This window comes from Oryza glaberrima, chromosome 4 (genome assembly GCF_000147395.1).
Source record: "Oryza glaberrima chromosome 4, OglaRS2, whole genome shotgun sequence".
Classification (NCBI taxonomy): Eukaryota; Viridiplantae; Streptophyta; class Magnoliopsida; order Poales; family Poaceae; genus Oryza; species Oryza glaberrima.
This window is the reverse complement of record NC_068329.1, coordinates 28,191,248-28,205,808: the sequence shown is the minus strand read 5'-3', so window position 1 is coordinate 28,205,808 and position 14,561 is coordinate 28,191,248. Positions and strand designations below refer to the sequence as shown.

At 44.3% G+C, this 14,561-nt stretch overlaps 2 protein-coding genes and 1 pseudogene across 2 annotated transcripts; 2 read left to right on the top strand and 1 right to left on the bottom strand.

Annotated features, from left to right (window-relative positions):
• The first annotated feature begins 153 nt into the window (after positions 1–153).
• LOC127771781 (vegetative cell wall protein gp1-like) lies at positions 154–795 on the top strand. Its single transcript, XM_052297713.1, has one exon. The coding sequence runs from the start codon at positions 186–188 to the stop codon at positions 597–599; it is 414 nt and encodes a 137-aa protein (XP_052153673.1). The 5' UTR covers positions 154–185; the 3' UTR covers positions 600–795.
• Positions 796–3,916: 3,121 nt separating this feature from the next.
• Positions 3,917–11,772, top strand: LOC127770241 (soluble starch synthase 3a, chloroplastic/amyloplastic). The gene is made up of 16 exons (XM_052295907.1): positions 3,917–4,240; positions 4,683–4,746; positions 4,837–6,369; positions 6,672–6,886; positions 7,058–7,328; positions 7,900–8,075; positions 8,147–8,254; positions 8,675–8,784; positions 9,168–9,270; positions 9,621–9,791; positions 9,930–10,058; positions 10,298–10,480; positions 10,587–10,718; positions 10,812–10,923; positions 11,011–11,134; positions 11,214–11,772. The coding sequence occupies exons 1-16, from the start codon at positions 4,154–4,156 to the stop codon at positions 11,344–11,346; spliced, it is 3,651 nt and encodes a 1,216-aa protein (XP_052151867.1). The 5' UTR covers positions 3,917–4,153; the 3' UTR covers positions 11,347–11,772.
• Positions 11,773–11,950: 178 nt separating this feature from the next.
• LOC127770242 (polyphenol oxidase I, chloroplastic-like) lies at positions 11,951–14,357 on the bottom strand (annotated as a pseudogene).
• Between the last annotated feature and the right edge of the window lie 204 nt (positions 14,358–14,561).

Below are 14,561 nucleotides of genomic sequence, written 5' to 3'. Positions count from 1 at the left end.
GTCATAGTGTAAACGCGTCACCAGCAACGAAGGCGCGATCCCATTTTTGGCACAAACCTTTTTCCCTCCTAAAGCTCGCGCGTCCCCGCCCAACCCTAACCCCTTCAAATACCCCCACCCGCTCCCTCCGCCTCCCACCAACCCGCGCCTCCCGCATCCGGCTCTCACTGACACCTCGGGCCCACATGGCAGCCACACGCAAGCCCCGCTCCTCCTCGTCGGCCGCCGCCGCCGCGGGCGTCGTCGACCACCACCGCTTCCTCCGCCCCGGCGCCCTCGCCCGCCTCCGCGACGCCAGGCTCCGGCGCCGGAACCCCGCCGTCTCCCGCCCCGCCCCTCCCTCGTCGCCTTCGCCTTCCCCCGCCGCGCCCTCGTCGTCTCCCCCTCCTGCTGCGGCCGGGGACGGCGAGGGCGGCGCGGTGATGCCGTACTTCGTGCCCGTATCGAGGCTCCTCGGCCCGCGGTGCCCCCAGCGGAAGAAGCTCGCGGCGGCGAAGAGGGTGATGCTCTTCGCGCCGCCGCCGCCGAGCCCGGACCTGCCCGTCGAGGTGGCCATGGAGTTCCTCGGCTCGCCGGACATGGTGGTCGCCGCTCACTAGGAGGGCGGATCGTGATGTATTTGCTGCGATAGACCTGTAGATTTGGGGATCTAGCTCTCCCTTGTTTCGATAGTTTTGTGGTTTATGATTTTTTTTTCCTTGTTTGGTTGTACTGATATGTGAAAACAAAGACAAAAAAGAATACTTATGCTTTGATTTGCTAAAAAAATACGAAAGTGACAGAAAAGAGTTGCAATATGACTGGATGCTCTTACTGTGATCTATTGAATGCTCTGTGAATTGAAGCTATTTTGTTCTTGATTTTTCTATGGGTATAGCATGTTGTATTTTTCATTGCCGTGTGAAAGTAAAGAGGAGCTGGTATTACTTTGTCTACAGTAAGTAAATTTGTTTGGCAACTACCCTCTTATCTGACATAAATCTTAGTATGCTTTCTTGGTTGTAACTGCTAGTAACCAAAATCATTAGTCAGAGCTGCCTTCGAATTAACTTTGGTCATGTTTTTCTCTTACATTTCGTATGCTCTTAATAGAACTTCATTCTGCCCAGATTGTGAAAATACTCTTGTTATCAGTTCACTTGCAGCAATAGTGGCTTATGCTAAATTCACATTGAATGGTTGGGAGCATATTCAGGATGTTTTCCAAATTCTCGCTTGGTTTTGATGATATTGCCTTTTCTGTGACTGATGTATTAGGTTCATTTGTTCTCGGTGACTACTAACATGGAGCATCTTCAACTGCAGCCATTAGTGTCGTGATGTCGTCTTCCATAGCAATCAATTTGATGCTTTCAAGTTCCAACTTCTGAGAAATGTGAGTTGGGCTTATGTCATGCATTGCTGTTATATACCATCTATGACTTGTATACATAATGGTGTTCCACTGTTTTGTTGGAACATGATTCGTTTTCGGACCAGCCATTTCTACTTTCTTCATTTAGTTTGTATAGTGAGGTGAATCGTAGGGTACTGCTAATTAAGACAATTAAGAACGGATGGTACGTTCTACTTCGCTTCTTTATTGTGTTTCCTTCTTTTGCATCTTGTTAAGTTTATAGTTGATCGCTTTAGTAAGCAGTGGGGTTTTACATATTATCAACTGATATTACTGATCCATTTATGAATTGGTCTGGTCGACATTGATTTCCATGGTGTGTTGCTGTTGAATCATTTACATGTTGGCATAATTGCTAAAAGTTTTTCTGTTGAAGTGCAAATGTCGCAATCCTTTGAGTATTTCCCTAGTAGGAGCTGCTTAATGCCTATCCGCCTTTTGTAATTAATGACATTATTTTCTTCTCAGTTTATATCACATCTTAGTTAATTAGTCATGTTAGCATGATGCTTGCAATTACTGTCTGCAAGTATGGTGATACCTTGAACAAATCTCAAGTTTCAGTCTGTTAGTGCTTTCGAATTTGGGCCACCTGATGTGGTTAAACCCATGAACAATACTGATGTGGTGATTGAATGCTTATAGTATAATGGTTCCTACTGTTTTTTGTGCATTTATTTTTGTTCTGGTCTCTAGCACATAAGAACTCATAGAAAGCCCACAAATGATTGTCTTGTGACTATACTGTTAGGGTATTATCGTTCTCTAGTCAATGTCAGGACTCAGGAAGGTCTTTAGACGGCCTAATATTGCCATGTGTAATTTGCAGATTGGCCTGAAATCAAATTTCTTCACTCATGTTCTTATCTTGTCTCATTAATTTGAAGACCTCTTTATGTTCCACGGCCTCACACTACAAAAGAAAAATAATATGATAGAACTGTTGCATTCTCTTAGTCTTTCAGCTAACAGAATGAAAGTGGAATTCTAGGCAGCAAAATTAGTATTGCTAACTCATAGAACTCTTCCAATGAACATATGCTCCCCATCAATCTGTTTACTGAACTTCTAAGCATGAATCGGGTATTTGTTATGCTGCAATGAAAAAGGACAGACAGTTTGTGTTTCCTGAGTTACGTTTTTTTTTCCTTCTGAATTTGTTATGCACTTAACTAATCTGTTTCCATGTAACTGCTACTTTACGGCCTACGTTCTACAGTTAACCTGATACACGCTTCAGCAATAAGCAATCTTGTTCAATGTCGACGGTTTCTCTGTACAATGATTCTGGAACTTGGACGTATTTGAGTCCTGAGTTGTTGCTGCTACTATTCTGTCTTACTTCCATTTGGACTTGCAGGAGATGGACCTAACATGAGGACAAGAACAGCTTGCCCCCCTTTGCTGTTATTTTAGGAGAGGATAAGCCATCAATCAATCAAGATCTTTACAAGCAATGATTCAGGCACAACTGCTGGATGCATCATGGACATTAGACGAGTCGAGAACTGACTAGGTGAGACCGTGAGAGCTGAGAAGCAACTCAGATACGTTTCTTTCTTCCCTTATCTTTTGTTTGCTTCAAATATAACTTAAGTGTTACTAAACAATAAGCAGGACGAACTTCTGTATGAATTCTTTTGGCTTTCTCCTAAAAGCTGGGCCAATGAAAATTAATCTTTTGTCTAAAAAGTTAAGCAGAATGAATCTGACAATGTAGAGTACCACAACGTACTAATGCATTTGTCATATATGTAGAAAAGATGAATGTTTAATTTCTCGATTGTGTTATTCATGTCATAATGTATTCATGCTCTTGGATTGTGAGACAACACTAGTGATACTTTAAGACACTTCTTGCTCTTATGGTGGAAATCACGTGTCTGATTCTTGATTTTGTTAAAGCACTGTAGTACTAATACACTACAACTAGAAGCCTAGATCAGTGTAGCAGCAGTATTATTAATAGATTTCACTGACTAAGGGTCTGTTTAGGAGTTTAATATTTTAAGAAGTAGCTAGTTGATAGCTAGTTTCTATGAATCTGGTTTCTAGTTTATCTTCTGGATTCTACAACTACATATTTTTATATTCTAGATGAAATGTTAAATTGCTTGGGCAAACTTTTGATTCTGAAAAAAAAGTTATAGCTATCTTAAAGTCAGTATAGACGTTAACAGGTGACTGCTTGAAACTGTGCAGTCGGCGAGATCTAACATGGAATGTTCCAGAACCCAGCAGGGAGAGATGCCGATCCACCGGAACGGCGAAGGCAGACACGGCTCTCGCCATCCATCCGATGTCCCCATCCATATCTCCCCCAACCAAGAGCAGCCGTCCGTTGCAACGCCCCCTGGCCCACTCACTGACGCGCCAGGTTTGGCCGTTTGCAACCCCGCGGCCCCCTCCTTTGGGATTTGTAGCCTTTTGCTCCTGTCTCCCTGCGCTCAGGGCCCCACCACCTCGGCACCCTACACCGTCCACACAAATCCCGCACAAATCCTCCCTCTCGCCGCAGAAAATAAAAAAGAAAAAGATCGCGAAAATTTCACGGGAAAGCACGGGAGCCTTTCTTTCTCCTTCGATCGAGCGTGCGCGCGTGTGTGTCTGCGGACAGCACACAGCTGCGCATTTCGATGCGAGTTTTTGGAAACCAGAAAAGAAAAAGAAGGGAAGGGAGTCAGCTCTGAGGAGGGAGAGGGAGAGGGAGAGGGAGGAGGGAGGAGGGGGGAGAGGAGGGAGGTTTTGGCGCTGGCAATGGAGATGGCGCATAGCCCGCTCTGCTCCCGGAGCCGGCCGGTGCTCGTCGTCCGCCCGGCGACGGCCGCCACTGGCTTCGCGCAGGTGCGTCTCTGGAGCTGTTTGGGTGCGGCTGTGTCGGTTTTGGCCTCCTCCTTGTTCGTGTTCTCCGGGTTCTGATTTAATTGGTGCTACCACTGAGAGGCCATGCCGCTTTAGAAGATGAGGCCATGCGTGGTCGAGGCGTTTTGTTCCGTTCCTTTGATTGGTTTCTACTTTCTAGGAGTAGAATTTGTTCCGGTCGGTTGGTTCATTTCAGGCTTTGTGTGTATCTGAAGACTGAAGTGAACTTTATGACAATTTTGCTGATTTGCTCCACGCATTGAACATTGTCGGAAATTTTTGTAGCTTGGGTGGGAATTTGGATTGTGCGGTTCTGCTTCAGGGATATTTTCACTGAAATGCATGTATTAAGTACGATTAGTTCAGGAAAGGTAAATGATCTGCACTCACACACATGTACCATTTTCTGTTTTTTTTCCCCCAGCCGATCATAAGGTGCAGGAGATTTACAAGGACAAGGCTTCTCCGATGCTTGGTGGCAAGTGCAGGTTGGTGGAATGGTTTTGTTCAAAGCACAACTGTCTTTATGTGGTACTTCTTTGATCATGTTTTTTTTTTCCTGACATTGCATTGTTCAGATTATTCTAAGAGAAACCCAAGGAGAGCCTCCACTCCGAAACCTAAAGGTGCTGCCTCTAGAACATATGCTCCGAGACCTACTGTTGAATCCAGCATGAAGAAGATTGGACAAAGCGGCACACATGAAGGTGATCTTGGCACAAGCAATGGGAAGCTCAGTAGTGAAGCAACAGAGCAAACTAGTAATGTAGAAGAATCATCGGAGGTGGACTTCTCTGGAAATGTATCGAGCAGTGTATTCTTGGAGGGAATGGATGATGCTTTTGAAGCTGAGACTGAAGAAGAGGTCGAGCAAAATCAGTCTCCAGAACTGTCTTCTGAATCTATGGATGATGATGCAATTGACAGAAAACTTGATGAATACCGTGGTAAAATAAGTGCACTAATAAGTTCGAAACCTGAACCTACATCAGTTTCTAGCACTCATGTACAGGACAGATCAATTGTTGGTTTTCATGAACAAGAAAAATATGTAGTTAGTTTCCATGAGCAAGATAGATCAATTGTCTCTGTTCCCGAACAAAGCCAGCCAAGTAGTGGTGTCAGTGGACAAAATCCAACAGAAGAGAAAACCATTATTAGTGGACAAGATGTCACCGAAGAAGCACCAGAAGAGATAACTGGCAAGAGTATTGAGAGGGAACCATTAAGTAGAGAAACTGAGAAAGTTCTGTTTGCTGATGATGACCCTAGGATAATCAAGGATGAACAGTATGAACCTGATATAGCACCAGTACAGGATGATGTGGATCCACAAGTGCTCAGGAGGCGGCTTGAAGAGCTTGCTGAGAAAAATTATTTGGCTGGGAATAAGTGTTTTGTTTTTCCTGAAGTAGTACAGGCGGATTCGGTCATTGATCTTTACTTGAACCGTAGCATGTCAGCCTTAGCCAGTGAGCCTGATATTCTTATCAAAGGGGCATTCAATGGTTGGAGATGGAAAAAATTTACCCAAAAAATGCATAAAAGTGAGTTAACAGGGGATTGGTGGTGCTGCAAACTCCATATACCCAAGCAGGCTTACAGATTAGATTTTGTATTCTTTAATGGTGACACCATCTACGAAAATAACAATCATAATGATTTCGTCCTACAAATAGAAAGCGAAATCAATGAACACTCATTTGAGGACTTCTTGGTTGAAGAGAAACAAAGAGAGCTTGAAAGGCTTGCTGCAGAAGAAGCTGAAAGGAAAAGACAGGCTGAGGAGGAGCGTCGTAAGGAGGAAAAAAGGGCTGCAATGGAGGCTGACAGGGCACAAGCAAAGGCTGAAGTCGAGATGAACAAGAATAAGTTGCAAAATTTATTAAATTCAGCCAGCAGATATGCTGATAATCTATGGTATATAGAGCCTCACACATACAAAGCAGGGGATAGGGTCAAATTGTTCTACAACAGAAGCTCAAGACCGCTAATGCATAACACTGAGATTTGGATGCATGGCGGTTACAATAATTGGAGTGATGGGCTCTCTATTGCTGAAAAATTAATCAAATCATATGAAAAGGATGGTGATTGGTGGTATGCAGATGGTATGCTATTTCACACTTTTCATCTCTTGAGAGATGATTCGTAACATGATAGTATGTACATTTAATCATGGTATAGCTTTCTTAATTTAGAAATGCAAAGAGTTAAAATGTTATCGAATTCAATATTAAGAAGTTCGTTGACTTGGAAATCGTATATGACTTGAAGACACCTACTGATGTTTGTTTCCTAGAATAAATGTGTATCTCTCATGAGTGAATTACATGCCTTGGATCTTTGGTGTTTTCTTGCTTTTTTAGTCTATTACTCAGGTAGCTTACTCCTTACTTTACTCCATGTATAGTTACTCTACCTGAAGGGGCATTGGTGTTAGACTGGGTTTTTGCTGATGGGCCACCTGGGAATGCAAGGAATTATGATAACAATGGACGCCAGGATTTCCATGCTGTTGTTCCAAATAACATATCTGAGGACCTGTTTTGGGTGGAAGAAGAGCACATGATATTTAAAAGGCTTCAGAAAGAAAGGAAAGAAAGGGAGGATGCTGATCGAAGAAAGGTCAGTTCAAGAGAATGTTTGCATATTAATCAGGAGCATTAAACCTATATTACTGTATATACTTGATTACTTGCTACTCTTTGTTGATAAATGGTAATTTATGGCCCTGGTTCAAGTTCAATAACACATCCAGGAGGGCATCATTTGACTTTTGCCTTTTGTTTGTTTCAGTCTGAGATAACTGCAAAAATGAAAGCTGAGATGAAGGAAAAGACTATGAGAGACTTTCTTCTCTCGCAGAAACACATTGTGTACACTGAGCCTCTCGAAGTACGTGCAGGAACCACCGTGGATGTTCTATACAATCCGTCTAACACGGTGCTGAACGGAAAGCCAGAGGTTTGGTTCAGATGTTCCTTTAATCGTTGGACTCATCCAAGTGGTCCTTTGCCGCCACAGAAGATGGTGAATGCGGAGAATGGTTCACACTTAAGAGCAACAGGTGTGTGTCCTTGTTGGGGGTCTTTTTTCTGATTGCATTTTTCATACTAATACCTCAATTAAAAGGTCATTAGACTTCTTCGAGACTAGTTCAAACTACTCTTCCTCTCTTACTATGGTTACCAGAAAGAATCTAATAAGCATGCAAACCTGATAAAGCAGGAGTTACCTTTTTTCGAACATACTAAATTTGTGTAAAAATCTAATCCCACTTGTTTTCACCGCATGCTTTTGAAATTTTTTGAATAATATGTCAATATTAATGATATTCCCAATGACTTTTAGTCCCAAAGCAACCTTGGGTAGGAATGTAGGATCGACATGAAACCCAAGTGGAGCCACACAAGAAAATGAAGATAATAATGATAATATATAAAAAGTAATATTGTACTACTAATAAGAGGTGGTAGGAGCTGTAGGAAAAGAAATTTGGCTTCTTTGTCATGGTTCTCTCTCTGTCTCTCTCTCTCTGTCTCTCTCTCTCTCTCTCTCTCAGATGCACACACATTTTTGTATGATGATGTTGTTTGACTTTATTTCCTTTGCTTGACGTGATCTGTTCTTTTTTCTAGTTAGGGTTCCTTTGGATGCATATATGATGGACTTTGTTTTCTCTGAGTCGGAAGAAGGTGGAATATATGACAACAGGAATGGCATGGACTATCATATTCCTGTGACTGATTCCGTTGCAAAAGAACCTCCTATGCATATTGTGCACATTGCAGTAGAAATGGCTCCTATTGCAAAGGTAAAGACACCTTTTACCAATTCTTTTGGACCACAGAAAGTGCTGAGGTACTAAAAAATGATCTGTCACAGGTTGGGGGTCTTGGTGATGTTGTTACAAGTCTTTCACGAGCCGTTCAAGATTTAGGCCACAATGTTGAGGTTATTCTTCCCAAGTATGACTGTTTAAACCTAAGCAATGTAAGGCATCCTGGCGTCTTCCTTTTCGGTTGCATTCTTTTCAGTGTTTCAATGGAATTCTATGGAAATGCTATGTATATGCACAGTGCAGATGGTTCCTTTCTTGTTTTATCTAATATATGTAGCTCTGGGGTTTTGTGGAATCTTAAAGATACTGGCAAAAACAAAGTGCAAATATCAAATCAACTGTAAGTGCTGGAGCAATAGGTGGTTCAATGGTTGCAACTAGTCCCTCTAAACACTTTAAATTCTGTGGTTTTCACTTTTCACTTTTGAAAGAGCATTGAAGCATTTCTCGTGAAATCAACTATAGTCCATGCTTTTATTTTTACGATCATTTGCTTCCTTCGCCGGTGAGAGTGTGAACATCGCTGTTTGTGGGGGCTTTTTTCTCATTAATTTACTTGTCTTTTGGTTCAGGTGAAAGATTTACATTACCGTCAAAGTTTTACTTGGGGTAATACAGAGATAAAAGTATGGTTTGGAAAAGTTGAAGACGTCCCCGTTTACTTCTTGGAACCACAGAATGGGTATACAGCACCTTACCTTATTACACACGTGTAGACCATTCTTGATCACTCCATCGTTTTTTAATATATGACATTGTTGACTTTTGGTCATATGTTTGACCATTTGTTTTATTTGATTTTTCTTTTTTGCAAATAGAAGTCATGGTTAAAGTACCTTTAATGACAAAACAAGTCACAACAAAATAAATGATAGTCGCATATATTTTTTCAAATAAAATGAATGGTTAAACATATGTCTAAAAGTCAACGGCATCATATATTAAAAAACGGAGGGTGTACATAATTCTTTTTCCTTCTGTCAATGCACCCTTATTTATGATAAGTAATCTATTACCTTGTCTTTTAGCATAAAATAAGGTTTGTTCTGACATTTTTATTTGCAGGATGTTTTGGGTTGGATGTGTCTATGGAAGAAATGACGAGAGTAGATTTGGCTTCTTCTGCCATTCTGCTCTAGAGTTTCTCCGCCAAAATGGATCTTCTCCTGTAAGTGCAAGATTTGTTCCATAAGATTTAAGCTTTTATTTCGAAAATGGGTGCAAGAGATCTGCCCCTTTGATTATAGTGTAGGAAAAGATTTAAGTTTTTTGTACCATGCCATTTTCTCCGTTCTCGTACTTGGCCATGAACTAATCACAATTTATATGTGAACTCATCTTAAAAGAACTAATGAGTCAATTTTCCAGTTCTGTTCATCACAAATTGATTCCAAGCAGCAGCTAGTTTTTGCTATATCGCTGAACGTTTGAACCATCACTGTTCACAGATTTTGTACTGTTACCTTTTTTTTTTTTTGCTTCCACCCTTCTCATACACAAGTGCTGTCATTCTGACAGGATATTATACATTGTCATGATTGGTCAAGTGCTCCAGTTGCTTGGCTATTCAAGGAACAATATGCTCAAAATGGACTGTCAAATGGGCGGGTTGTATTTACCATCCACAACCTTGAATTTGGTGCACATCACATCGGCAAAGCAATGGCACGTTGTGATAAGGCTACAACTGTGAGTGACCTGGCCGTGTTCTGTTTTTACTATCGTGTTTCTTTTTCAAATTCTTCAAGATACCATTTTCTATGTGAACGTATCACTAATGTGTGCTTCTCATTGTCTGTTTTTAACTGTTTTGGCCATAACTTGCAGGTTTCATATACGTATTCAAGGGAAGTGTCAGGACATGGTGCTATTGCCCCTCACTTTTCCAAATTCCACGGTATTCGTAACGGAATTGATCCAGATATTTGGGATCCATACAGCGACAATTTTATCCCGGTATATTAATCACCATTCAGTATATTCATTCATATTCCATAACTGTGCATTTACTATCTTCTTGGATCTGTAAAGTGTATAAAGAGTGCATGTCTAGTTAAGAAGTTGATTATCTGCAGCTAATTTGATTAGTAGCATACATATGCTTATATTCGCTGTTGATCAAATATCCAATTCTTTGATTTAGTAGTTGTACGGGTATTTGCTCACTTAACATTTTTTTGGGGTGTTTCTTTAAGGTCCACTATACCTCTGAGAATGTTGTTGAGGGCAAGAGTGCTGCCAAAAAGGCATTGCAACAGAGGCTTGGACTACAGCAAACTGATACCCCTGTTGTTGGAATTATCAGTCGTCTGACAGTCCAGAAGGGAATTCACCTTATCAAACATGCAATTTATCGAACTCTTGAACGCAATGGGCAGGTCTATATCTTGCTCATAGATGCCACACTGTTTGATGCATATGTTTCTTGCCATCTATCTGTTATTCTATTTTTCAATACTGAAACACATTGGCTTTCTTAAATAGGTGGTTTTACTAGGCTCAGCTCCAGATCATCGCATACAAGGTGACTTTACCAACTTAGCTAGTAAACTGCATGGCGAATACCATGGTCGTGTAAAGCTTTGTTTAACCTATGATGAGCCACTATCTCATTTGGTAAGTTTCACACTCTACCAATAGCAACTTATGTTAGAACTGGAAAACTGATTTATAGTTGTGTACTAAATCTATGGTTCTACTGTATTGTAGATTTATGCTGGTGCCGACTTCATCCTTGTTCCTTCCATGTTTGAACCTTGTGGTTTAACCCAGCTTACTGCTATGCGTTATGGATCTATCCCAATAGTTCGGAAAACTGGAGGTGCGTTGTCATCTTGATATCTCCCTGACATTGCATTGCCTTTTGGTATTTCTAGCATCGATAAAAGATACGCCGGGCATTATGCAGGCCTTTATGACACCGTTTTTGACGTCGACGATGATAAGGATCGAGCTCGAGAACAAGGTCTTGAGCCAAACGGGTTCAGTTTCGAAGGAGCTGACAGCAACGGTGTGGATTACGCCCTTGACAGGTAAGTATAACCCATAGGAGTTAACACAAATTTTAATGCTATGACGTTAATAATTCATTCTTTTGCTATCCAATTTCAGAGCGATCACCACATGGTATGATGCTCGCGATTGGTTCCACTCCCTCTGCAAGAGGGTGATGGAGCAAGATTGGACATGGAACCGACCTGCTCTGGACTATATGGAATTGTACCATTCCGCTCGCAAGAACTGAGACCTTTCTAGCCCCAAGAACACATGGATTTTGGGAAGTAGGTTTCCCCAGGTTTCTGGGACATGCCGGCATCCCAGTACATACCCTTTCTCTGGGTACCATTCTTTAGACAGAAAGAAAATGAGGAGAATCCAATCCCGGCTTCTACATTGATCTCCAGCGTCAGTAAGAGATCAATTAATCTTTCCGTTATCCTGCGGTTGTGAGTTCGCCATCGTACGGCGCCCGTGCGTATGTGACATGCAGGAAGCTCATCGTGCTTAAAGCCAGTTTTGCAAACATGTACCATGCAAATATGTTCCATTTTACGATTCTGCAGTGTTTCGGATGTACATATGTAAGACAGATTAGATTTGTAGGGCGGATGTTCTCTCTGGTTTATTTTCTGCTCACTCGGAGAAGGAATAAAGTGCGAGCAGAATGGCATGTGACGGCCTGTGTAGCCTTTTAATTTCTCGTGCTGACATCTCAAAACTGATTTCAAATTGGCAGCGTGAACCAAACCATCAATTGAATACTCTAAAAGTTTCAAAGTTTTTAAGCCAATATCATCCATGCTCATTATATTACTGGCATTATTTTGTATACAATCATTAGTCACACACATATCAAACACAAATCCGTCTCTCCATCTGGGTTCACATGTATAGATGATAAATATACGTCCACGGTTTCACGTTGTGCTTCACTTAGCGTAGCCGATGCTGACGCCGGCGACGGTGACCGAATCGCAGCCGCACCTCGGCACGATCGACACGACGATCGTCTTGTCGCCGTCGGCGCCGATGTCGTCCAGCAAGTCGCATATGCCGAACCTCGCCTCCGTCTTCCTCGGCGACAGCTGCCCCTCGCGGTGGATCCCGTGCGGCGCCAGCGCGACGCTGCCGGCGCACGTCGCCGCGCACGTCGCCGCGCCGTCCCCGCTCTCGGGCGCGTTCACGAACACGTCGAACTTGACGTACGTGGAGTGGTCGGGGATCTCGATCCCCTCGATGACGAGCACCTCCTCCTCCTCCTCCTTCTCCTCGCGGCTCCTCGATGCCCTGGGCCTCGTCACGGCCACCCGCACGGTCTTGTCCAGGGTCGCCGGGAACGCGCCGGCCGCGGGCGCCGGCGTGCTGGCTGCTCCCGTGGACGGCTTGGCGTTCAGCCACGGGAGACCCACGTCCTGGTACGTGAAGCGCAGCGCCGACGGGTCGAGGGTGTCGCGGACGCGGACGCGGACGAGGCGGGCCTCCTCGTCGTAGAAGAAGAAGCTGGCGTCGAGCCAGTCGGGGTCGGTGAAGTCGGTGTCGCCGGGGAAGAGGAGGCCGCGGCGGATGTGCCACATGCGGTCGACGTTGCCGTGGTGCGCGAAGAACACCGGGTCGCGCGCCGCCGAGTAGAAGATGCCCATGTCCTCGCCGTTCGGCTGCCTCGGGTCGCCGGTCCATCTGTGGACGGGGTTGTGCGGCACGCTCTCGACGGTGCCCGCCCCCGGCTCCGGCTGGTCGCCGGCGCGGTACGGCTGCCCCATGAACAGCTCCGCCTTCCTAGCTCCCGAAATCATCTGAAACATCATAAAATTTTGTTCGTCCAATCTTAACTCATAAGTCGATTAATTTGGAGTTTTTGTCATCTATTATTATTTATATCAAAATTTGTATGTGATTACTGGCCTGGCGGTACATGATGTTGAGGTTCTGATCGATCAGCTGGTCTTTCGGGATGTTCGTGTCGGTTCCACTGTAGTCGAGGTCGAGCGGGAACGGTGGCAGGTGCGCCTGGTTGCGCCGCGGGTCGTACAGCGGCGACCACCTGTTGGCGTAGATCGCCGGGAACGACATGCCGTCCGGCGCGTCCCAGTTCCAGAACGGCAGCGCGAACGTCTCGTCGCCGATCAGCTTGCCCAGTATCCTCTCATGGAAGTACAGGTACATCCTGCACGTACGTTCACACGCATGCGTCCAGCGTTCACAGAATCTCATGAGCCACTCAAATAATCCTCTCATTTTTACATGTCAAGTAAAAAGTCATCAAAAAAATTTAAAAAATATAGCAGTATAGATCAATATTACATCAATATGTAATATGTTATTTCACAAACATACAAATTCAAATTCAACTTATACAAGTAGAAACAAAAATAACAAATTTAACTGCGTAATTCACGGTCAAATTTGTTATTTTTGTTTCGAATTGTATAAGTCGAATTTTAACTCGTATGTTTGTGAAAAAGATATACCGTATATTGATTTATCTTGACAAATTTTTTAAATTTTTTTGATAACTTTTTGAATGACATGTACAAAATAAGAGGAAGTCCCCTCGATGTAAAAAATCCACTCCCCATATATATCATGCATGCAACTGTACACGAACAACGCGAGACGTGAACGTGATGCAGCCATGTTGTCACAATGTCACGTACCTGTGCCATGGGAAGAAGAGCCAGCAGCTGTGTATCTGGATCTCCAAGCCGGGGAAGCCGACCTGGTCGTACGCGCCGTCGCAGTAGGCGCAGTGGACGCGCCACTGCTGCTCGAAGCTGCGGGGGTCGTCGGCGGGGAGCTTCTTCATGAGCGACACGGCCCTCTCGTACTTGGCCAGGTACGCCCTGTCCGCCAGGTGCGCCGCCGGCCGCACGCGGACGGCGAGGACGCCGGCGGCGGCGCGAAGTCGACGGCGACGGTGCCGGCGCTGTACGTCGGGCAGCAGTTGATCGCCGGCGCCGTGGCGGGGACGTCCACGGGCTGGTGGCAGTCGCCGAGGTCCGGGGCCTGGATGGGCGCCGCGAGCGCGCCGCCGCCGCCCTGCGTGGCCACCATGGCGGCCGCGCCGCTGATGCCGAGGAGCACGTCGCGGCGGTCGACCCTGCAGGACACGTTCCGCGGCTTCCACCCCTTCGTCTTGCGGTGCAAGAGCAGGTTGTTGTAGCGAAGGGTACTCTGGAGGTTGGTGATGCACGGCGGCGGCGGCGGCGCCATGCGAGGCGTAGCGGTTGTTCCTGGTGCTACGTTGATGCTCTCCATGGCGGCACTGCGCTGTGAACTTGCACTTGCAAAGTTGCAATAGCGTGTGTATTTATAGGGCAATGTGTATACTACTATACTGTAGTAGCCCACTGGTTGTTTGGTACTTTGGTGTGACCGTTTGCAGGGCCGCGCACTAACAATTTGGGAGACTGACTACTATAAAATAGGATCTTATTCATAAAAAATACTAATTACACATAT